Source organism: Vicia villosa, linkage group LG6 (genome assembly GCF_029867415.1).
Source record: "Vicia villosa cultivar HV-30 ecotype Madison, WI linkage group LG6, Vvil1.0, whole genome shotgun sequence".
NCBI classification, from domain to species: domain Eukaryota; kingdom Viridiplantae; phylum Streptophyta; class Magnoliopsida; order Fabales; family Fabaceae; genus Vicia; species Vicia villosa.
The window spans coordinates 30,142,341-30,167,209 of record NC_081185.1 but is presented as its reverse complement, the minus strand read 5'-3'; the positions used below and the strand labels follow the sequence as shown (position 1 = coordinate 30,167,209).

At 34.7% G+C, this 24,869-nt stretch overlaps 2 protein-coding genes, 1 long non-coding RNA gene and 1 pseudogene across 5 annotated transcripts; 3 read left to right on the top strand and 1 right to left on the bottom strand.

Moving 5' to 3' along the window:
- The first annotated feature begins 6,677 nt into the window (after positions 1-6,677).
- Positions 6,678-14,765, top strand: LOC131609067 (glutamate receptor 2.9-like). 2 transcript variants are annotated; one of them, XM_058880705.1, is made up of 5 exons: positions 6,678-7,394; positions 10,934-12,237; positions 12,309-12,606; positions 12,706-13,103; positions 13,440-14,765. In XM_058880705.1, the coding sequence occupies exons 1-5, from the start codon at positions 7,082-7,084 to the stop codon at positions 13,932-13,934; spliced, it is 2,808 nt and encodes a 935-aa protein (XP_058736688.1). In that variant the 5' UTR covers positions 6,678-7,081; the 3' UTR covers positions 13,935-14,765. The 2 variants fall into 2 exon arrangements, with proteins under 2 accessions (XP_058736688.1, XP_058736689.1); XM_058880706.1 differs by having other exon boundaries at positions 12,706-13,165; positions 13,440-13,625.
- On the bottom strand, positions 13,783-16,818 carry LOC131609068 (kelch repeat-containing protein At3g27220-like). Its single transcript, XM_058880707.1, has 6 exons — positions 16,369-16,818; positions 16,053-16,282; positions 15,626-15,796; positions 14,992-15,097; positions 14,626-14,832; positions 13,783-14,392 (listed from the first exon to the last, which is right to left on the bottom strand). The coding sequence occupies exons 1-6, from the start codon at positions 16,732-16,734 to the stop codon at positions 14,225-14,227; spliced, it is 1,248 nt and encodes a 415-aa protein (XP_058736690.1). The 5' UTR covers positions 16,735-16,818; the 3' UTR covers positions 13,783-14,224.
- A 149-nt stretch (positions 16,819-16,967) lies between these two features.
- Positions 16,968-19,540, top strand: LOC131611400 (uncharacterized). 2 transcript variants are annotated; one of them, XR_009286890.1, is made up of 4 exons: positions 16,968-17,073; positions 19,000-19,043; positions 19,133-19,181; positions 19,274-19,540. It is a non-coding gene; the product is annotated as an uncharacterized LOC131611400 (long non-coding RNA). The 2 variants fall into 2 exon arrangements; XR_009286889.1 differs by lacking the exon at positions 16,968-17,073 and having other exon boundaries at positions 17,981-19,043.
- Positions 19,541-20,955: 1,415 nt separating this feature from the next.
- Positions 20,956-22,532, top strand: LOC131611399 (stromal cell-derived factor 2-like protein; annotated as a pseudogene).
- The last annotated feature ends 2,337 nt before the right edge of the window (positions 22,533-24,869 follow it).

Sequence of the window (24,869 nt, the reverse complement as noted above, 5' to 3'; positions counted from 1 at the left end):
GCAAACGCAGCAACAATCGTGAAAATGCCAACTATGTCCCTAAAACAAAAACAATGAAGAAAATCGATTAAAAATAATTCAAAAAAATAAACTGACACCGAAAATAATCTAATGACGTAAAAATAGAATTTTGGTATTTTTTTCGGAATTTTTCGACTCTATGAAAACAGAAAATAAATCATTAAAAATAGTAAAAAGGCTTTTTTCGCGATTTGAAAAATTTGTCACGTAACTACTTTGTAGCTAGGTGACTTTTGATCAGGGATTTTTTTCACACCTAACTGTCGGGACAGATTTTCGAAACGGTGAAATTTTCCCAAAAACCGATTTTTTTCGACTCTAGAGGCGTTATGGCCGAAACCGCGAGGAACCTATGGCCAAAACGCACAAACACTACACCTAAGACTCTAATATCAGTTAATGTTCACAAGAATCCCCGGCAACGGCGCCAATTTGATCCGCTGTCGCACGCGGGTCAAAAACGAGTAAAATTGCAAACTGTAGTAACAACGGTAACGGTAACTCGTGTATCGTCTCTCAAGGACTCTTGATTTTTATTAACTATAAGCTAAATCGATTAAGGGGGGGTTGGTTTGGTCGAAAAAATGATTATCAAAAGTGATTATGAAATTAAGCTGTTTTGAAATAAGTGATTATGGAAATAAGTCAATCTACCGATTCAGTTCCTACCAATCATCGATTATTAAAATCTCACTATCCTAAGCGGATTCCTTTCCCGTTCGATTACAATATAATCAACAAGCGTAACAATATCATACGAATGATGCTTTCCGTTTGCCGAATTAAGCATTCGGTTAGGCATACAGCGAATTAACGATTAAGCAACGATAAGCCGCAAATAAATTGGAAAACATAATTCAATCGAACCAAACAACATATATTACGAATATCAAATTAAGCAAAATATAAACAAAATATATTATTGAAGGAAAAGGAATTTTATTGCAAAACTTATAATAATCTCATAGTTTAGGAACCTGAATTCGGTAGATCAACCAAAAGTGATTAGTTCGCCATGGATCAATTCGTACAAGCTTCAAGAATTTCGTGAATAGTGATGATGAACAGTATTTTCGTGGCTGCCTAACCTAAGGAACAATAGCCAACCCGTTTCACAAACGAACTGGGTCAAAAACAAAACCCAGGCCCATTACTAATTGACCCGAAACTTAAAATATAAAGTGCTGCAGCTTTAAACGCAAAACTGGGAATTATCGGCTCCGAATCTGACTTCGACTCCAACATGAAAGTCGTAGCTCTCTCTCTTAGCTTTCCGGCGATTATTAGAATGCCTCAATCGGACTCCTGGAACTCCAGATATGAACGTTTCCGTGCAGACTATTATTGCTGAAAAATTAATACGAAAAACAAATAAGTGCAAAAATAAAATAAAATATAAAAACATATTAAAACATAAAAATAAATAAAACAAACCGAAGAAATGCTTGAGTACAAACATGGAAGAACGTGCATAAAAATGCACTGATCACTCTTGAAAATTAGCTTCACATTGCGAAGTCCAAATGAAAGCTTGACCCTTCCTAGTCAATTGCGTCAACGAAAAATGTTGGTTCTATGTGTTGGCAATAATTTTGGCTAATCATTACGTTAAGGTGATATGCGTATATGTCAAAGCAGATGTCTTGACATTATAGGTTTTCATTATTTGTTACAGTTTCATTTTTTAGGGTTTGGTTTGTCAGTTGCTTAACTGACTGTGCGCTTTGGCTGAATATGTTTATCTAGCTCTTTTGGGTGTTTTAACCTTATTTTCTATTGCCCCAAGCCCATGTCCAGGATTACTAGCCTTTGTTGTTTTTTTTAAAGGCTTAGCTAATCCTTATTTTCTGCTGCATGTTTTGTTTTGGTTCAAGTAGTTATGTATTGTGTGTTCCATATGTGTACATTCACAAACTTGTAGGTGTTGAATGTTGTTTGATCTCCGAAGCTTTTAAGCAAGGAGATTATTTTATCCTCGTAAGCTCTGAAGCATCGAGGAGTGGCTGTCTTGGAATAGTGTCTTTTGATTTTTCTTTATTCTTTTATATTGTCACAGGGGATTGTGATTGAGGGGATTTGAGGATGGCCTCATACCTAGGTAAGTCTTAGGTGGAAGTCATAGGAATGGTAGTGATTAAGTGAGAAGGCTAAACTGGGACTGTTTAACTTTGAATTGATACTATCGTATATTGATTTCATCCCTGGCTTGGTAGCCCCCAGAGTAGGAAGGATTATTCTGAAATAGGTAAACATATCATTGTGTTCTTTACATTCTGCACGATTATTATTTCCTACTATAAAACTTATTCATAACATGTAGTGCTCAGATATTGTGTCGTAACATCTCCTTCGACATCACATATTTGATACCAAAATTTCAGCAAAGATAACTTAAAAAATCCCTCAATGAACTTTCGGTAATAACTAGCCAAACCAAGGAAACTTCTAATCAAAGAAACATATTTCGGAGCCTCCCATTGAGATACAACCTCAATCTTCTACGAATCAACAGAAATACCTATACTCAAAATCACATGACCAAGGAAACTCACTTCCTTCAACCAAAACTCACACTTAGAAAACTTAACATACAATTGCTTCTCTTTCAGCACAAATAATACAAACTTATCCAAATATTCATGAAAGATTCTATTCATATATTCCATAAACACACCAGGTGCATTGGTCACACCAAAAGGCATAACATAATACTCATAATGTCCATACCTCGTTCTGAAAGTAGTCTTCTGGATATCCTCAGCTTTTACACGAATTTGATGATACCCAGATCTCAAATCTATCTTACCGAACACACTTCCACCCACCAACTGATCCATCAAATCATCAATCCTCGGAAGTGGATATTTGTTCTTAATTGTCACTTTGTTCAGTTGTCTATAATTAACACACAACCTCATAGAACCTTCCTTCTTTCAACCAACAAAATAGGCGCACCCCACAGCGACACACTCAGACAGATAAATTTCTTCTTAAGTAAATCCTTAAGTTGACTCTTCAACTCCTTCAACTCAGAAGATGGCATCCAATATGGAGCCATCGATACAGAACTAGTTCTAGGAACTAAATTGATCGTAAACTACACTTCACGTTCCAACGGTAAATCACTTACATATTCAGGAAATACCTCCTCAAAATCAAGAACTATTGGTAATTCCTAAATTGTTATCTTCTCATAAACATCCAAAGTTGCCAACAACATAAACAACATTGCACCGTCCTGCACAAACTCACCCACTTGCTTGGCAGATAAAAACAATTCTTCCTTAAAATTTTTTTCAAGAAAAATAACCGTCTTATAAAAATATTTGATATAAACACAATTAAACTCCAACCATTTTATACCCAAAATCATCTTAAGTTGATCTAACGAAAGACAAACTAAATCAATTCTGAAATCTCTACCAAAGATACTCAATGGGCAATTTAACACACAAAAGAAGTAGACACTGAACCCATAGTAGGAGTATCAATAACCATACTTCTACGTATATCAGACAACACAAGATTCAATCTCATAGCACAATCCAAAGAAATGAAAGAATGTGTTGCACCATTATCAATAATAGCAATCAAAGGTGTACCATTAATAAAGCACGTACCTTGGATTAGACTATCCTCGACAGTGATCTCAGAACCAGACAATGCAAACACTTTTTCTTTCGGCAGTGATCTCAGAACCAGACAATGCAAACACTTTTACTAATGTGCCCTTGCTCATCATAGTTGTAGCAAGTCAAGCCCGAATCAACTCTACAATCCACAACTTTGTGACCCGGATTGTCACACTTGAAACATTTTCCAGAATTCTTGTTGCATTCATTAGCACCATGTCCTTCGGCACCACACTTTTAGCACTTAATTGGAGCATTAGCACCCCCACTTGGCTTCCCGCCATAACCAGATTTTTGTTTCTTCTTATCATCATACGATTTCCCATGGTATTGTCCTTTTCCTTTCCCATCATTCGAAGACTTGTAGTGAGAAGCACTCTCCCTACTATCCTCGTCATAAATCCGACTCTTGTTAACCAACTCCGTAAAACGAGTAATTTGTTGGTAACCAATAGCCTTCTTGATATCATGCCTCAAACCATTCACAAACTTCAAACTATTTGACCTCTCTGTATTCATAGTATTGTAATGAGGACAATACTTGATTAACTCTTGGAATTTTGCAGCATACTTCGCTACCATTCCATTCCCTTGCTTCAATTCTAGAAATTCCTTTTCTTTCTTTCCACGTACATCTTCCAGAAAATAGTTTTCCAAAAATGCATCTCCGAAAAGAGACCAAGTAACTTCCATGTCTTCCTCATCAAATCTCTGCACAGTATTACTCCACCAATCCTCAACTTCCTTCTTTAGCATGTGAGTGACAAACTGCACCTTCTGCACATCGGTACAATTCATGACTCGAAAGATCTTCTCGATCGCTTTCAAACATGCTTGTGCCTTGTCAGGTTCATGCTCTCCTTCAAAGATCAGCGGATTGTTCCTTCGGAAGTCTCCCAAAGTACGAAACTCATTATCTTCTCCATTACCAGCATTCGCATGCGACGCTTTCCCAATAACACTAGCTTACCTTGTCAATGCTTCTGAAATAACATCATCATTCCTTTCCGCAACCATTGTCCTAAGACAACTAACAACCAACAGACAAACAATATTGATCGTGTCAGATACACAAATCTAATACAACGGGAATAAAGACATTAATAACTTTGACCAATTGGTCGACCAGGCTCTGATACCACCAATATAACACCCCTTTTCTATCCTAAAATAAATCATATATTAACATAGTAATAAAACATGCATATAACTAAAGGGTGCCACATGTCGTTTCCACAAACAATGAAAACCAACCATCATAAACATAGATATATTTCATACGTCTGATCATGATTATAACACATTTGAAAACTTCATGTTTCATCAATATGCATATCGCAACATAATGATATTTACTCAAGCATTTCAATGATCATATCCCATACTATAATCATCTACCAACATAATGACATTATCACATCATAAATATGCCATAAGAATTCAAACATAGGCCCCAAGGCCACTTAACACAATATATCCAAATAAAATGTCCTCAACAGGAAATGTATCTGAATGCACAATGTTATCTCAATCTAAACTTATGGGTCGACCACGCTTTAGGAAATCAATCTTTGCTTCATGAGTGACAACAAAGACTTGGGAGGGGGTGTGGAAGATCGCCCCAATCCACATAGGTTCAATTCTCATAAGGAGTTCACCGTGGATCCGTACAGGTAGACTTACATCACTTAGCATTAGGGGTGGAAAAACGGACTGTGGCTGGCTCGCGCACCCGCCAAAAATGGCGTGTTTGGTTGACATTTTAGACCCACCGTCTGCCATAGTCCGCCCCGCTAAAATCCGCCGCTCCGTCAAAATCCGCTATTTTTAAAGTTAATTCTACTAATTCTAATTCTTGATGGCTTTATTTTATACATTTATTTGTGAATATATGCAATATTTTTAAGTAAAAATTGTTAAAAAGTGCTTTATAAAAAATAGTTCTAAAAACTATGTGAAAAATCTAATTAAAATATACAAAAAAAATATTAAAAAATGAAAGAAAAAAATAAATAAAAAAATAGGCGGGCAAGCCCGCCGCCCGCCACCTTGGCGGGGCGGGCTAGGTTTTTATGCCCATTTCAATTTGCGGGCTTGCCCGCCCCACTTTTTTTTTTTTTTGCGGGCATATAACGCCTCGGCCCGTCTGCTTTGCCACCCCTACTTAGCACTGCGTAAGAGCATCTCTCCCCTTTGGTTTTCATTCGACAGCTATCCGCACTCCACGTCGAACAACCATGAGACATTTATAACCATCCTTCTATATAAATGTGACTCTAAGTCACACTTAAGTGCGATTCGTTGCACAATTATAAAATTTCACTTTAATCTCTTACTAACTTGAGCGTTAAAGAATGTTAACTATTTGAGAAATGCTAAGGATACACCTAATATTACAATATAAAAATGTTACGGTGTAAATACGGATATTTTGGTGTCAACACAGCACAACCGTAACTATTTTTGCATGATTTCCCTCTAGTCGGAGAAACATTGCCACCACACCAAAAACATTTTCATGATAGTTGTCTTGAACATACCACTCATTCTCTACTTCAGTACCGTGTAATCTATATCCCAAGTTAAAGTCGAATGGTTTGACGGCAACCATATTTATATGGAATTCTAAACTTTAACTGAGTTTCTATATTATTTAACTGAGTTTCTATATTATTCTACATGAAAGACGTGTATTGAAAAGAAATTTGTAATTGAAAATGACACCTTTTATTATAATTTTATTATAAGTGTCATTATTTTAAGAATGAGTTAAAACTTAGGAAAATGTATTGTAAGAAAGAAAGAAAAAATCAAAGATGGGTGTAACTTGGAAAGTTCCCTGATAAGACTGACTCAAACCAAAATCGTTTTTTAAGCTGCAGTGATTACTTTGATCTGAATATAGAACTGCATTACTCATGCATAGTCTTCCGTTGACTTTTCTCTATTCAAACATTCTAGTTTATTTATCATAGAATTTAGAGTAATTAGTTCAACTGATGTACATAATAAGCTACTCGACAAATAATACCTGTACAAGGCCGTCTCAATTTTTTGGAGGTCCTGTGTAGATTAGTCATAGTTTAATCATGATAAAGTAATTAGAGGTCCTGTTTAACCTCATTTTAACCGTGGCAAAGATTTATGAGATCCTATTTAATTATGATTTAACCGTAAAAAATTTGAGACCTTGTGCGATAGCCCGTCTGGCATATTCTCAAAGACAGTCCTGTACCGGTATATGGAAGTTTTTTACAAATATATTGAGGAGACTTAGGAAGAAAAAGAAAGGTATTATTCTTTCTCCTAACTAATAGGCTACAAATTGAATATTCAAGTATTATTGGAGAAGGATTGAAAGGAATCATAGGAAAGTTACAGAGATGAGGTTTATTAATACTCAGGCACAAAGTCAATGACTCAAATTTATGACACTCTCTTTGTCTCTGGATATTTCTAGAATGGGGAGGAACTCTTCCTTGCAACTCATTATCTGCTTCAATATTGTTTTGTACTTGTTGGCATGGTCAAGAGTGCAAACAAGCCACTCCTTAGTGCTAGAAAGAACTACTATTAGGAGCATAGGTGCTGTGCTTGATTTGGCTTCCTTAATGGGCAAGCAACAGAAGATAGCAATGGATATTGCAGTGGAAGAATTCAACATTGACCAATTCAGCTCTTCCAATATTGATTTGCAGATAAAAGACTCGCATGGAAACTCTGCTCAAGTCATTGCAAGTGGTAACTTCCTTCCAACTTTTTGTCATGTTGCAGCATATACAATCACATTATCTGTCTCATTACTTGTCTGTCTATCATGTCGCATGAGTTTTTTTGCCCAACTTCATCCATTTATAGTTGTTACCAAATTAAGTTGCACAAATTTAATTTTGATATAATGCACATGAACAGAGTGTCTTCGATCTCAGTGCTAATTGCTACGAATGAAGAATTTGAGTGTGTGTGTGTGTGTGTGTTCAACTTAAGTGCAACGTACTTTACGATGTTTCGTCCAAGAGTGAAGTATTGGATTCTTAGTGAGATTTATAGCGCTAGTATTAATGCATTTTATCAGGACAGTTCCGAGATTAACTTTATTAATGTAGGGGTTTCCTTTGACTAATAAATTTTTAAACCAAGAATGTATAAGAGCTCCCCCATCATAGACATTTGAATTTTTTCTGCATCATATTAAAAAAATCCTTGCACAAAGACTCGTTAGTAGCATCGAATATAATATCATTGACAAATATTTTCACAAGTAAAATGTCATGCTCAGATTTATTAATGAAAAGAGTTGTATCAACATTTCCTCTTTGAAAAATATTTTCACAAGTAAAATGTCATGCTCAAATTTATTAATGAAAAGAGTTAAATCAACATTTCCTCCTTGAAAAATATTTTCAAACAGAAATTTTCTCAAACGATCATATCAAGCTCTAGAGGTTTGTTTTAAATAGTAGAGTCTCTTTCAGCTTGAAGACATTATTATGAAAAGAGAAGTTTTGAAATTTAAGGAGTAAGAACTCGCTCTTTACGTCTATTTGGAAGAATTTAAAATTAAAAAATGAATGAAAAAGCTAAAAGTATCCTTATGGTTTCTAATCTAGCTACATGATCATAGGATTCATCAAAACTTATGTCTTCTGTTGATTGTATTCTTTCGCAATAAGACGAATTCTCAAACATTGTTTCTCTCAAATTAATTTAACTTTTCTTAAAGCAAAAGACCAATGTTCATCAATAAGAGCTTCATGGACGTTACTTGGCTCAGTTCGGGAAATGAAATCTATAAAATTACATATCTGGTTAAGGGAGTGTCGAGTGGTTATCCCTTAAAAATATTCCATATGACGTTCTTGATTAGATGATCTTTTGTTGTCCTTCATTCCTTGGGTTGATCTTGATTGCTTATTTCTATGACTTAATTATTATTTTTATCTTCAGTTTGATTTTTGTATTTACTTTAATCATTTTCTTGATTCTTTTATTGGTTTTATCTTGATCTTCTCTTGACTTTTGCTTTGATCTTGGTCTTCTAAGAGAGTGTTCTACATAATACATGCACAATCGACCAATTTTACCTATATCAACTTGGGGTTAATTTCATCAAAGGTGATACGAACTTATTCTTTATAGTGAGAGTTTGTTTATTAATGATTCTAAAAGCTTTACTAGAAGTGTAATATCCTAAGAATAAACTTCACCAGCTTTAGCGTTGAATTCGCTAAGGTTACCCTTTCTGTTATTAAGGACAAAGCACTAGCATCTAAAAATATAGAGATGAGAAGTATTAGGCTTCCTTCCTTTGTATAATTCATAGGGAGACGCCTTTAAAATTAATTTTAACTAGATAAGATTCATCACATAGCAAGCAATACTTATTACATCAGCTCATACATATTTAGGAAGATTGGTTCCATTAAGTGACTTTGCTAGCTCTTTAAGAGATATATTCTTTGATTCCACTACCCCAATTTTTTAGGAGTTCATGGAGCAAATAAAGTGTGCTCTTTTCCATTCTCATTGTAAAATTTCTTGAATTTCATATTTTGAAATTCACTTATGCGGTCACTTTGGATATAAGCAATGCTTAAGCCTTTTTCTTTTTTTGATAACTTTGGTCAATTTCTAAAAGGCATCGAACACATCTTTTTTATGAGATAAGAAAAACATCCGGGTATAACCAGAATAGTCTTCCACTATTACAGGGCATATTAATTCCTGCCAAACCTCATGGTTCTTAATGGGGAAAAATATTCATATACAAGAGTTGTAAAAGCCTATTTGTAAAAAAAAAAAAATTTAATTTAAAGGGGCCTTTATTTTCTTACCCTTTAGTATGCACCACACAGCCGATTCTTTTAAGCTACAAGCTAACTTAAACAAATGGACTAAATAAACAGGCCCAACTCGACATGCTAACAATCTTAGCATTTCGACTACAGTATGCTTGAGCGTACTTCGACATCAACATGCAAGACTTCGACATCAGCATGTGAACAGACTTTGACAACATGCTTAATCACTATCGAACCAAGAAGCTACCCTTGTTGAGACTAGAGTTCGATCTAAAATCTCACAAATCTCCACCTTGGAACAAACTCTAGAACATCAAGGGAACAAACTAGCTTTCTTCATGCAGCTTTATCAACTGCATGCAGTGGAAGAACTTGAAACTTGGCAATGTCTTGGTGATCATATCAGCAGCATTGTGATTTGTCGAAACCTTTAGCACTTGGACTTCTCCATGCTCGATTATTTCTCTGACAAAATGCGGCCTTACATCGATATGCTTGATTCGCTCATGATAGGTTGAATTCTTCAAAAATGTATTGCACTTTGGCTATCACATTTAACCGTGATTGCTCGACCTTGAAGTTTCAACTCCTTCGCAAAAACTTCAAACCACAATGCTTCTTTCACAACTTCAGTAGGGGCAATATATTCCGCTTCAGTGGTTGATAAGGCAATAACCTTCTAAATTGTCGCTTTCCAACTAACTGTTGTGCCAAGCATAGTGAAAATATATCCAGAAATATATTTTCTGAAATCCATACAACTTGCATAATCAGAGTCGACAAATCCTTCGATTTCTACTTTTCTATCATCACCACATGCTCCATCATAAATCAGGACTCTACTTAGAGGCCCATTTATCTACCTTAGAATCCACTTCAATGCTTGTCAGTGCGTCTTTCCAAGACTCGCTATATACCTTCTTACAAATCTTACTGCATATGCAATGTCTGACATAGTATAAACCAAGTGCAACGTCTATGGAGTTGCTATATTCAATTAACATCCCCACAATCAAGTGATAGAATAAAACATATTGAAGTTGCTATACACTTCATAAGAAAATAGATATATAACGGCCTAATTTGTAGTTTATGCACCTCCTTTCAAGATAGGCTTGCATATCATCTAATTAAAGGGTTGAACAACAATAACTTTAAAAGGATTGTTTTTAAATCCATAGCTATTTATTTACTTTAAGTATTATAAATTATGTATTTTTATTATTAGTAGTAATTTACATTCCACCCATTAATCTATTAATCAGACTCATTAAGTTAAAATATCCTACATAAACAGATTAGTATACCTTGAAATATATAATTCAGTTTTCAATAAGCATAATGGTGTAAAAATTAAATGAAAACTATTTTGGTATTAAAATCTCCCTCATATCAACCAAACATATCATAAAATACAAATATTATCTATTTGTAAGGTCCATGGGATGCTGATTCTAACACCGATATGCTTTTATATAGTTATGGAACTCTCACAGAGCAACCAAGTGCAAGCGATCATAGGAACTATTACACACAACGAAGCAACACTTGCAAGTGAATTCAGAGACACCATAAACACCATTCCTATCATGTCTCTAACTTCATTTTCAGCCAGACCAGAATTACTATCTCCTAGATTGCCTAATTTCATCCAAGTAGGGGATGATATTAACCTTCATATGCAATGCATATCAGCAATTGTAGGAGAATTCGGATGGAAAAAGGTGACAGTAATTTATGAACTTAATAATGACCTTTCGTCTGATCCAGGGATACTACTTAGCCTCTCTTATTCTCTTAAACTTGTTGGTTGTGAAATTGATAACCATTTAGCTTTCCCGTCTTTATCAACTCTTTCAGACCCGAAAACTACAATTGAAAATGAGCTTAATAAGCTGAAAAAGAAGAGTAATAGGGTCTTCTTGATTGTTCATTCTTCTTTAGAGTTGGCTAACATGCTTTGTGAGAAAGCAAAGCAAATAGGTTTGATGGAAAAAGGTTCTGTATGGATTATCCCAAATGAAGTTGCTGGTCTTCTTGATTCGGTTAACTCTTCTGTTATCTTCAACATGCAAGGCGTTGTTGGATTTAAAACACACTTCATTGAAAAGAGTGAGGCTTTTAGAGAGTTTAAGTTCAAATTCCAGAGAAAATTTTCTCTCGAATACCCTGAAGAAGATAACATAAATCCAAGTATTTTTGCACTTCAAGCGTATGATGCAACTAAGGCTATTGCTAAGGCTGCAAACAAATCATCACAGGGAAAATTCAGCCTCACAGAATTCTCAAAAATGACTTTTTTGTCCAATAAATTTGAAAGACTAAGTGGAAAAACATTCTCGAAGAACGGACAATTGTTGCAATCACCAACTTTCAACATAATTAATGTGATTGGGAAAAGTTATAGAGAAATGGCATCTTGGTCTCCAGCGCTTGGTTTTTCCAAACACATTGTTAGCCATAATAAGGTAATGGAGATAAGGGCAAACAATGATGATTCTGATGGAGTTTTCAAAACAGTTTATTGGCCGGGAGAATTGCAATCAGTTCCTAAGGGTCATAATAATGAAGAAAGGTCGTTGAAAATAGCAATACCTTCAAATGGTGCTTTTACTCAGTTTGTGAATGTGGAATATGATCAGGAAAACAATGAACCTAAAGTCACTGGTTTCTCAGTCAGTGTCTTTAAAGCAGCTGTCAAACGTTTACCTTATGTTTTAAATTACACTTTTTTTCCCTTCAATGGATCGTATGATGAAATGGTCGATCATGTCTACAATAAGGTATGGTAACTACTAACTAGTTTATCGGTGCTTCTGCTTAACACAAATCTAACATTTTCTTTTTGATGCAGACATTGGATGCTGCAGTTGGCGATACGTCAATAGTGGCATATAGATATCATTTAGTGGAATTCTCACAGCCTTATATTGAATCTGGCCTACACATGGTGGTTACTGAACAACCAGCAAAATCAAAAGAAACATGGATGTTTTTGGCTGCCTTTACAAAAGAGATGTGGTTGATGATGACAGCTATGCATGTTTTTGTGGGATTTGTTATTTGGTTGATAGAAAGGGAAGTAAATGAAGATCTAAGGGGATTTGGGTCCATGCTATGGTTTTTAGTCACTGTACTATTTTATGCACACAGTAAGTCCTCTAACAAGACAATTTTGTAGGGTTGAGTTGGGCTTAACTCGTAGCTTTGAAAAGCATAATCCTAATTCATTGTACGTTTTCAATATGCAGGAGAACCAATAAGAAGACCCTTAGCTCAAGTTGTACTGACACCATGGTTATTCGCTATTTTCATCGTGACAAATAGTTTCACAGCAAGTTTGACATCTATAACTATTTCACAAGTAAAGCCATCTGTGTTAGATATACAGACCCTTAAAGAAAGAAATTCCCCAATTGGTTGTGACGGAAATTCCTTTATTATCAAGTATTTGACCGAAGTACTAAATTTCAAGGCTGGGAATATAAGAAAAATAAATTCCATGAGTGACTACCCTGCTGCCTTTGATAACAAGGAAATAGAAGCCGCCTTCTTCGTCGCGCCTCATGCTAAAGTCTTTCTAGCAAAGTACTCGTGTAAGGGATTTATCAAAGCAGGGAATACTTACAGGCTTGGTGGCTTTGGTTTTGTGGGTTTCTCTCCTCTCATTGTCACTGAATTTTTGACATGTTTGGTAGAAGTGAAATTGGGGTAATTAGATTAAAATTTTAGACCCAACAGATGTTTCCATAAACTAAATCTAACATTAAAACACTCACTAAGTTACATGACATTAGACACAAGGTCTTAGAAAATGGTTTGTGACCGTAACTGTGATGACATTCGCTGTATTTAACCACATTTTTCTACAATATAAAGAACCAGTACTGCACCTGAAATTTAAAACCTTAGCTATGCATGCTTTTCTTAATTCTTCAAAAACTGATCCAACTCTTATGTTACATTGTGTGGTTTCAAACCATAGGTGTTTCCAAAAGGTTCAAGTCTTGCTGCCGACATATCAGAGGCATTGCTGAGTATGATAGAGAGTGGAGAAACAGAACAACTAGAAAAAGAAATGTTGAATGGGATAGAAAATGAAGGCAAAGAAAATTGTTCAGATTTAGCGAGCAAGGGAAAAAATAATTCATCGATAGGCCTTCCGCCTTACCTTGGTCTGTTTTCGATCTGTTCTACTGTCACTATTCTTGGTTTGTCATATTACGTGATTTGTTGGTTAGTGAAGAATGTAGAAACTTTGGCAAGCCACGCAGTTTTAACATTAACACAATTATGGAGAATATGGAGATGGACAACCAATATTTTTGCTAGGTGCTGTTCAAAAATGCAATCAAGGACCATGAGAAGAGTAGGCAGCTGCACAGAAACAAGAAATGCAGAAGAGAATGTCACTAATAGCCAGCAAATCCCAGTGGTGGTTGAGCTTGTTGATACTGTACTGGCCGCTCATGCTTCATGAACTATACATTATGTTCATACTGCTGTAAAAATTAGTTTATTACTGCCAAATATTTTAAGATTTTGGACACTCACTTTGCTTAGATACTATGACAGGTGCGGTTGATGTTATGTAATGACTAATGTGGTACAAAGATAAAGAAGCATTCGGAAAGAGTTAAATCCAATATCTATTAAATTATACCTATCCTATGTACACAAAGTTGCCCAACTAGGGCAATGAAACAAATAATTTGTATTGTGACACAAAAATTGGAAGCAAATTGATATGAGCGCCTTGATGATTTCAAACTATGACAAACTTAATTTCGTTCTCCACGTTTCTCCAACAACCTTTCTGGGTTGTGGATTATCCGGTCCTCTGTCCCTCTGTCCTGATGTAAAGTATAGCCATCCATCCCAAAATCCAGCTAATGTTGTTTTCACTCGGTATGGAAGTTTTCCGATCACTGACCATTTCTGCATTCAATAATAAAACATTTCAGCTTACTTGAAATGCCTAACTGTGATCATTTTTAACCGTGAACAAAATGACACATGTACAATTTATCAGGTCAGTATGAACAACGGAATGTCATAATAAACTACAAGACCCACAGATAAGTCAGAAATATCTGTTATAGAATGGCTTAAGAGGTATTAAAGGATAAAAAGAAATGCATAACCAAAATATGTTTAGAGAAGAAGAGTACCTTAGAGTCTAAGTTAAATTGGAAGACTTCTCCAACCAGCATCATCCTTTTCGTAACTGGGTGCTTTTCGGTTGTACCTCCAGTAATAATAATTGAATTGTTGACAATTACCCATGCACACTCTATATGGGAGTTTGGCTTTGGCATAGGTGGCAAAACTTTCCATTTCATTTCATCATCCAGCATATAAACATCTCCATAGACCACCTGAAATTTTATAAAGTTTAAGGCCACAAAACAAAAGCATCGCGGAAAAATTTAATATTAAGAATTCAATGTATGTCAGTCTCTCATGAATTCAACTATTGAAACTACAATATGCAACTGAGAACTCATTTACGTAACAATAACCAAAGAAGATGATACCTCATGTCTGCGTGAACACTTGAATATTGGTGAACCCGGTTTAGGCATGAAATCACCTTCTTGTCCACCGATAACGTAAAGGTGATCATTGACCACAATGCAAGCCCTACACCAAATAAGGTGAAGGTTAGATAAAAGCCTAACAATTTCCTTTCCTAGACAACAAATATTGTATCACTTTTCAAGTTATCCTTTCAAAGCTTCATAGGTTTGTACTTTGTAGTGACCCAGGTTTGGTTTTCTTAACATGGATTTCTATTTAAATATTTAAAAGTGGTATTTCATTAAAATCCTCAACAGAAGATGCCATGGTATATGTGTATAACCAAAATATCAAATCAAAATCTCCACCAATTTTCCCATTATATAGATAGAATCAATCATAGTTATCACTATCTTGATTTGATACAAAACTATATCTAATCGATACAAGTCACTAGTGTATATCTATTTCAAACATTAATTTCCGAGTCATGTTAATGAGATTCTATTCACTAAGTAAATCTTTTGATTCATGATTTGAAGTCAAACTTACATTGTCTTGTATTACTTGAATTTAATGAGAACAAACATTAAGGTTAACCAATGAGCAGGCATAAAGATCTAACTACAAGCATATAGGTAGTGTAGTCACCTATGTGGTCCACCACGTGGAATAGGAATTTCAGTCCGCCATTGTTTCTCCAAAGCTTTCCCATCCTTTACAGCCAGACTCCAATGATCTAAGGCAGGTGTATGGCGATTCTCCTTGCCACCACCCATGACATGGAGTCTTCCCCTCCACAATTGAGTTGCAGGAGCATACCTGAAAATACAGTAATTACAATTTATTCTAATTGATACGCGTTGATGATGATTTTTGGGCTTGGTGTGTGGATATTAACGGTGGGCGGCCCATGGTCCGATCGATAGGCTCTGATACCATATTAGAGTTTGACCTAACTCATCCTTACAAAACCAGTTGGTAAGGTGAGGTGTCCCTCTATATATACTCTTTCAATGCTCTATCTCCAATCAATGTGAGACTTTAGGATCTTCCTAATAAAGAGGAAGAGGCGTACCTGGGGAAAGGCAATGGAGGTAAATTATCCCATTTCTTTGTGATGGTGTCCAAGACAAACGCAGTGGAAATAGGTCCTCTGCATTGTGGACCATACTGTCCAGAGACTATATATATGTACCTCCCATCAGTTGCAACTCCCAAATGTGAATGAGCCATTTCTTTTGGTGTATCAAATTTATCTACCCACTTATTGCTTCTGAAATCAAACACATCAACGTGAGAGTGCACCTGCAATATAAGAAACACAAAGTTAGCTACTCGTAAATCATCATTGCTACTAATGAGATATAAAAGTGTGATATGAAAATACTGACATGATCAAGATTGGCGTATCCTGAAAAGACATAAAAAAGATTTTGGATCTGAATAGAATAACCATCTAAACGAGGCACGGGAGCCGAATCCATTTGCTCCCAACTCCATTGAGGAGCAGGTATATCAGCAAATGTAGCGGAAAGAAATCTCTCGGGAGCTTTGTTTTTTACTCCATGTTGGTTATGAGGGGGTGTTGTTGTGTTGTTGGGGATATCGATGAGCCAATTGGAAGTGATGGATATGTGAGCGGAAGAGTGGAAGATGTGGTTGGCAATGAAAGCGATGGCAATGAATGTTGAGAGAGAGAGAAAGATGGTGATGATGATTTTGGTGGAGAATGTGTGCTTAGGGTGAAACCTGGCCATTGGTTAGAGATTGTATGAATGGTAAATGTGTTGGCCATTTTTATTTATTCTTGTTGTTTGGGGGAAACTGTGGGAGATGGAGGATGAGAATTGAGAAGGAGAAAGGAAGGAAGTATATTGGCTTTTCAGAGGAAAGGAAACAAAACAATGGTTGCGCGCCAATGGTTTTCGTTACTCATTGTTTTTTAAACAGAAATACTTTGACACTTTATTTTACACTTACACCGTATAAAATACAGTACTATGCATTAATATTAATCAATTTTTTAATAGTTTTTCTCAGTACTTTGGAATCCGTGTATCACTAAACCAATTGCATTAAGGGTGTCAATTACAGATGTAAGCTTAGCATAGCTCTTTTATGAGAATTTAACTTTCCACTCCTAAAATTAACCCCGTCACTAGCTCAAAGCTATGATTTTATCATTATATTTTTTATTAAATTTATTAATTTTCAAAAAGTTTATGCTTTTACTGGAAATTTGGGGAGTATTCCAAAAATTTTGAAATTTTGAAAAAATTTCCGTGAATTTTTACTAGAAATTTCAAAAAAATACCGGAAATTTTAAAATACTTTTTAATATATTTTACAAAAAAAAAATTGTGATACCATAAATTTGAAATTTCCGGTATGTATAGAAAATTTGAAATTTTCGATATGTACAAGAAATTTTAAATTAACTAAAATTTTCGATATGATATACCGGAAATTTCCTAATAACTGAAATTTTCGATATTTTTTGCAAAAAAAAAAACTGTGAAATCGTAAAAAAAAAAGTGATATGTATTGGAAATTTGAAATTTTTAATATACCGAAAATTCTTTGTATCCCAATATTTTTCAACAAGAATAAAATTAAATTAAAAAAATATGGGAGTGGCCGATTAAATTTAAAGGATGACAAGTTAATTTTTTTTTGAGTAATGTTATTCTTACACCCATATTATACACCAATACTTACACCAAACACTATTCACCATATTTATACGGTGAACAGTGTTTTTAAAAAAAATAGTAATTTTTATTTTTATTTTTAAAATTAAGGACGACATTGTTCATGTACGAACGTGCATTAACCAACTTCATTACTGCATTAACCAATTTTTTACACTGCATTAACCAAGTTTGATGACTGCTAAAAATTATTTTTAATACCTGAATGTTGCATTAACCAACTTCATTACTGCATTAACCAAGTTTTTAGATTGCATTAACCAAATTTGGTGACTACTGTAATGAAGTTGGTTAATGCAACATTCAGGTATTAAAAATAATTTTTAGTAGTCACCAAACTTGGTTAATGCAGTGTAAAAACTTGGTTAATGCGGTAATGAAGTTGGCTAATGCAACATACAGGTATTAAAATAATTTTTAGCAGTCATCAAACTTGGTTAATGCAGTAGTGAAGTTGGTTAATACACGTCCGTACATAAACAGTGTCGTCCGTAATTTTATAAATAAAAAAATCTTTTTGATAAATATTATTATTTTATTTTAAAAAACACTATTCACCGTATAAATACGGTGAACAGTGTTTGATGTAAGTATTGGTGTATAATATGAATGTAAAAATAGCATTACTCTTTAAAGAAACATATTATAGAAGAAGCTGCAAAATGAAAATAACTAAATTTATCGGCTAATAGTTTCCGTTCATGATTTCTTAGATTTTTTTATGTTGTTTAAAACTTTATGTAATACTAGTAAGTATTAAGTTATTATCTAGGTTTCCATCGTAAAAGTCATTTGTATTTGCATTTGGATATGTATTATAATGAATGGAATTTGAATTGGTATCTACTATCTACCCAATACTGAGAAATTGTCCAAACTGTCCATTTTGCCCTTCCCTTATAATTTCTTTACCCATAGAAAAGGTTAATCATGTAATTAACAAAATAAAAAAAAAGAACATGCCAAATGTTGTGTTCTCATTGGTCACTTTTTTCAATTGTTGTACTTGCATAAACCTTTTCTCTTTCTCTCTCTGCGTTTTCTCTCTCTTTCCAGTTTTCACATTCCAACTTTTTTCTAAACCCTAGCTGCCAAAACTTTTCCCTTCTCTCCCTCTCTCCCATTTTCTTTCTTCTCATATCTTTTTGTCTTCAAACCCTAGTGCTGCGGAAACTCTCTGTGAAATGGAAGAAAAAGTGAACTCGCAAATGCATAAACCCATAGCCACAAAAATCTTCGTCTCTGATTCTATGGTATGGTAGAAACTCATCTTCATCCCTTCCAAATCTCTGATTCTTTTTTCTTTTTCAGTTTTTTCAGGATTTGTACTTCGACATGGCTGAAAATAACTCAAGGTATGTTCCTTCTCGATTTTCCAGTCATTTTAGTTTTTATGTTGTTTTGGTTTTCATGTTTTGATATCCTTGAACTCAACTATTTACAGTTTTCCAAAAAAAATCACAGGTAGCAAACCTGACTGCACAGATCTGATGGTTAGTTCATATTTTTGTGATTAAAGTTGATGAAATTTATTAGCAGGAATAGTGTCTCGGCTAATTATTATTTTTCATTTGATAACAACAAGCTCTTAAATGATATGATGATGTGCTTCAAGATTTGGGTGTGAGGAATAATTCTCAGGTTTGTTCTGCAGAAATGTGTAAGCAATTTATGTTAAGCAATCATTTTACATAAAGAAGGTACTACTTTATGTTAAGCAATTTGTTGTTAACACCTCAAACAAAATATCTTTGTAATTCTACAATTGTATTGTAAGAAAACTGTACTAGCAGAGTTTGTAAATATGTAAGCTTTGTATTTTATGAGTATAGTATGTTAGCTACCATTTTGTTCGGATACAGTAACAGATTTAATACTTAAATAGAGGCTATTGTGACTTAAATATTATTGTTACACAATAATTGATGTTATACTTAGTATGACATTCAGTGCTCGAATCTCCTCGCTAATCGGGAAGGGTACAATGCATTAGAAAAGTGAAGTTGCTTGGAAAATGGACGGGTCTGAAATTTGTCTGTGATACCATAAGTTGTTTATTTGGAGAATAACTTTTTTTAGCTAGCTTCTTTGATTTGGTAAAAGGTTTATTATAGTAAAAAAATGGTTTCCTCCATGTTGAGAATCAAGATAGACTTTTCAAGAGACTTTGTCAAAAATGTTCTAACCAAGGGGAGGATAAATACAGAAACGACCTACTTTGGAAGTACATGAGCTGAATCTATCTTGTCATCTCTCAAACAAGTCAAAATTTCATCTGCATCAGTAGAACTAAAACAATAAGATGTGATCCAGTTCAACAAAATTATTAATGAGGATGAATTGCACGTTTCGAACTGAATAGATGTTGGAAAATCTCCTCCTTTACACATATATCTCTATCATCCCTATTGATTGAACACATCCTTCGGTGTTAATGGGCAAAAGATGAGGGTTCAGGGTGTGAGGAATTATCATTAATTTTATAGTCGTTGCGGAATTATCATTGAATGATGTCATGCTTGCTTTCACAACTTCATTTATTGAGCCATTACTTGTGATAGATTTCGTTACCCAACTGCTGAATAGGAAAGTCTTATCCAGACCTCTGTCTGATGCTGATCGGGTTAAAGTCAGATTTGCCAATGCCATTTATCTATAAAAAATATCTATTGTTATTTTACAATTCTTCATTACTCTTCACGATGTCAACAAACATCATGAGCTTTACATGCCCTTATTGTTGGATCAGGCTTTCGCCCATTGTCTAAGATTCCCTACCGCTTTCCTCTCGTGGGATGTTGCTGATTATCCGAAAATACTAGCTAGGCAATTGGCTTGGTCAACCTTTACCTGACCAACTATTGTATACAAATTTTGTTATTATTATACACTAACTTTTTATTGAAGAGTGATTTCAATGTAAAGCTTTTGGAAGCATAATTTTCCGTGGTGCTAATGACATTATTGTTTGATTGATCTTTCAGGCCAATTTTGTGTTCGAAGCAGAGGAAGGTGTTCATGTTTCTATTGTTGTGCAGCCTTATGGTGATTATTTTATGTGTTCTTTAAGTGCCATTGTTTCTTAAATTATAGGTTAGTATATAACTAATATATGTCCTGTTGAGTTTGCACCGATAGTTTGCACTGATACGCAGTGTATTGCTTACCAATAGATAGTATTTTATTTTGTGATTTTAATAGATATGTAAAAAAGCTAATGTAATTTTATTTTTCTATAAACTTTACTAATAACTTTTTTGAGCTTCAGTTTCATAGGTTTATGAATTCATCACTTCTACCCTTGAATTTGGTTCAGCTGCTGCCCCTGCTCTGATTGCATTGTTAAAAATGGATTTGTGGCTTTCAGTCGACGAGTTTCTTGTCAAGGTAAATAATTATTTCAATAACAGTGTAAATTTCTCTCTTCCATTTGTGTATGTTTCTAACAGTGTTATCCTTTTGTGTCACTCTTTAATGGGGTATATTAGTTACATGAATTGGCGGGTTTGATTAGAATGCATTTCAAATCAGGTTGAACCAACCCGTGAATTGGTGGGTTATGTTCCAACCATTTGAACTGACCAACTGACGGGTTATTTTAATCTCATCTGTCTTACGTTCATTGTAGACATGTTAATGTTCCAAACTTATTTCCATGCATGTCATGTAACAGTCCTAGAATTGAGTTTTGAAAGTCTATCTACCATAAAACAACTCTTGTATTTACTTGTGTTTACATTGCATATACTCATTAACCTAAACAATGACGACTATCAGCTTTATGCATCTTTTGCCGCATAATCAACCCATAATTTATTCTCCAGCTCTTGCTAATTTGGTGCTTTATATGTGGTATCAGACCAATTATAAAACCTAGAGGTCCTATGCATTTTTCCACTCTGATTTCTTTGCATTCTTTTCAACCATTTTAGTGTTTCAGTATTTCTTCAAACTTGTCTTATATTTTTGAGTTGAAAATAGGTCAGCTGCTTTGGTGGAGAAAATGATTCTGACACTAGGGACTATTGGAGGTAACTTGGTTTTTCATGGACAATAATATAACTAGATCACTATATTCTAGAAAGTGCTTATATTGGTTTTATTTTTGTTAGGCTTTTTATAGAAGGAAGTGGAAAGACTTGGAAGCAGGATCAAAAGATTCGGCTTCAGCATGTTGACACTTCAGGCTATCTACATAGTCATGATAAGAAATAGAATCGGATTGCAGGTGGACAGCAGGAGGTGAGTAATTACCTGGAATCTTAAAATTTCCTTTGGTCTTTCGCAAATATTTTATTGAATTGCAGATCAGCAGCGATGTCCAGACGATGTCATATACCCTAGAAAATTTTGGATACTTGACTTGCTGCTTTTAGTTGTCATTTGTTGTTAGGCACTTAAATGTTAGTTTTTTGTGTTTTTGGCGTGCATTACTAATAATGATGTCGATAATGATATCATCTACCATAGTTTTTTTTTAATAGTGATCCTGATATTTTATTTTTTATGCAAGTATAATATTGGAAGTGAATTATCATTATTGATGGCCATTTATTGTATTTAACTAGGTTTGTGGTGTTTGTGAAAAGCGCGCTGACAATATCTGGTTGGCAGCTGAAGGTGTCTATCTTCCTGTTACTGAAAGCAAACAAGTTGAGTAGTATCAATATTTTGTCCAATTAGGATCGATTATGTGATTGGTTGGCTAGCATGGGTAGTGATAATAGAGGCAGATTGTTGAAGGGAAAAATATACGTGAGCACTCTTAGGATGATATAATGATAGAAATATTGTCATAGGTTTCACTTTGTTATGAAGTACTGCAGGTCCTTCTCCCTGCATAAATACTTCTGAAATAATTATTTCAATAACAGTGTAAATGTCTCTCTTCCATTTGTGTATGTTTCTAACAGTGTTATCCTTTTGTGTCACTCTTCAAAAGTGCATTTAAGCTTAAATTTGAATCAAATTAATAATTTATTTATTTCACGGGTCACTATCAATAGAGTCCTTATATTAATTTATATAATCATTAATAAACATTAATAAAATTGATTTTTTTCCATGTATAAATAATTTACATAATCATTAATAAAATTGCTTAGAGTGACATTTACGCATATTATTCAAAATAAACTACATCAAATATTCGAATACTCGTGCGGCAGCACGGGTCTCTTACTAGTTTGATAATGTAATGATGTTGTATGGAATTGATATTGATTGTCCTATTATTATCTCATTGACATTGTAAGATAATAAAGCCCTGGCAAGTTTAAGTCATTCCATGATTGCAATTACTGTAACACCCCAATTCTACCCAAAGCATTTAGGCAAGAAAATATCAGAGTATTAAAATTTCATACAACACAATTAGGATGTTACACCAAGTAACCAAGAAACACCTAGAAAACAAACGGCCATCAACGATGCCAAAATCATACAACACCTGCCTATAAAACGATACATAGCACACGGAAGATATGAACATAAAAATGTACGTATAGCTCTCAATCTCAAAGAGGAGTTTTCCAAAATAAAGTGTTTACAATACACATCAGCACATCATCACATATACATGTTCAAAAGAGTCATATACAAATAAATAACAACAGACTCCCGACTCCCCGGTGTTACGTATCAGAGCAACCGACAAGACCGATTGGAGAACTACCTCTTCCAAAGGACTCCCAAAGCGGCTAATCTGCAGGATGCCACTCAAGCATCAAATCAGTAGAAGGGTGAGAATATAATTCATAATGAAAAGCATGACAAATATAGTAATGCCAACAAGTATCATCAAGAATCATACAATAAGGTAATCCACTCATCTAACCACAATCGATATATAAGTAATGCGACACATGAATGATAACATAAATTATAAGGACAGACAATGATGAATGAGACTCGACTATGCATATGCATGTGGTACCAAATCCGGAGTAAACTCCTCCTTGTCATTATGACAAATACACCTTGCCGAGCATTATGCTAGGACTTCTTTCCCTCAGGAAAATACACCTTTGTCGAGCAGTAAGCTACGACTAACCGTCATCGAGCATTTCGCCCCCACTGATGACCTCTTGCCACTCGGGCAAATACACCTTTTTACCGAGCATTAAGCTCCCACTGGTAATAATTGCCAATTCAGGCCACCTGTTAATAGCATTCCGCCATTAACGTATTGAAATGTTATGCTGTGCAAATATATGACTCTATTATATGACAACAACATCATCAACAATATAACACGGTCACATACTCACGTTACACCGTTTATATTCTATCCAAAAGGATACATCACCAATTAATAACATCGTTATCAATTATATCACACCATAATTACCACACAGGCATTAGTAAGCACACAACACACATTCACCGTCAAAACATACTGGCCACATTGGCATAAATGATCGCATAATTGCATCACATCAAATTAATATTGGCCATCGGCCCACAACTTCATCAATACATCATCAACAAGTTGTAATAACAACAATTCAACAATGATAATACATCATTCTCATAACAACAATTACTTGCCATAAGGCCACACATCATGTTAACAACAAACAACCAAACATCTTCACATATCAAGAATGAACATTCATTAATACATAAGACATACGAACATGATTTCATGTTAATCCACACATCAACAACAATTGCAACCAAGCACTATGATTATCTACCAATCATATCGCGCATATAAACAATTATGTGTTTTCATCAACAACAATTACAACCAATCAATCACAAGTTAACCAAGCCTATAACATCATATAGAACATCTAACTAGCTTCCTAACGCTTCGAACGGCGTATAAAATGGAGTTACGGATAAAAAGTTACAAGGTTTCAAAGTTTGGATAATTGAACATACTACACATTTCATCACTTGATCCTAATAAAAATAATAGGAGACTACATCCTATGAATCATTTTATTAGATCATAGTATAGTTCATTGCGTTAGCTTTCCAACGCTTTGAACGGCGACAAAATCGGAGTTACGGTTCAAGAGTTACGATCGTTACAAAATCTGCCAAAAATGGAAAAAAAAAGTTGTAGGTCGACGCATGGAAATCATAGGTCGACGCATTGAACTCCTGCCACCCTCGGGTATGCGCACGCTGACCCAATAGGTCGACGCATTCATCAGAAAACCCAGATTTTT

Excerpts from the sequence above, each read along its gene's own strand:
- LOC131609067 (XM_058880705.1), top strand. The coding sequence starts at position 7,082 with ATGACACTCTCTTTGTCTCTGGATATTTCTAGAATGGGGAGGAACTCT. Across the intron at positions 12,607-12,705 it reads TGTACTATTTTATGCACACA|GAGAACCAATAAGAAGACCC; the intron begins GTAAGTCCTCTA and ends TTCAATATGCAG. Across the intron at positions 13,104-13,439 it reads GGCTTGGTGGCTTTGGTTTT|GTGTTTCCAAAAGGTTCAAG; the intron begins GTGGGTTTCTCT and ends TTCAAACCATAG.
- LOC131609068 (XM_058880707.1), bottom strand. The coding sequence starts at position 16,734 with ATGGCCAGGTTTCACCCTAAGCACACATTCTCCACCAAAATCATCATC. Across the intron at positions 16,283-16,368 it reads GATACGCCAATCTTGATCAT|GTGCACTCTCACGTTGATGT; the intron begins GTCAGTATTTTC and ends CTTATATTGCAG. Across the intron at positions 15,797-16,052 it reads CCTCCATTGCCTTTCCCCAG|GTATGCTCCTGCAACTCAAT; the intron begins GTACGCCTCTTC and ends CTGTATTTTCAG.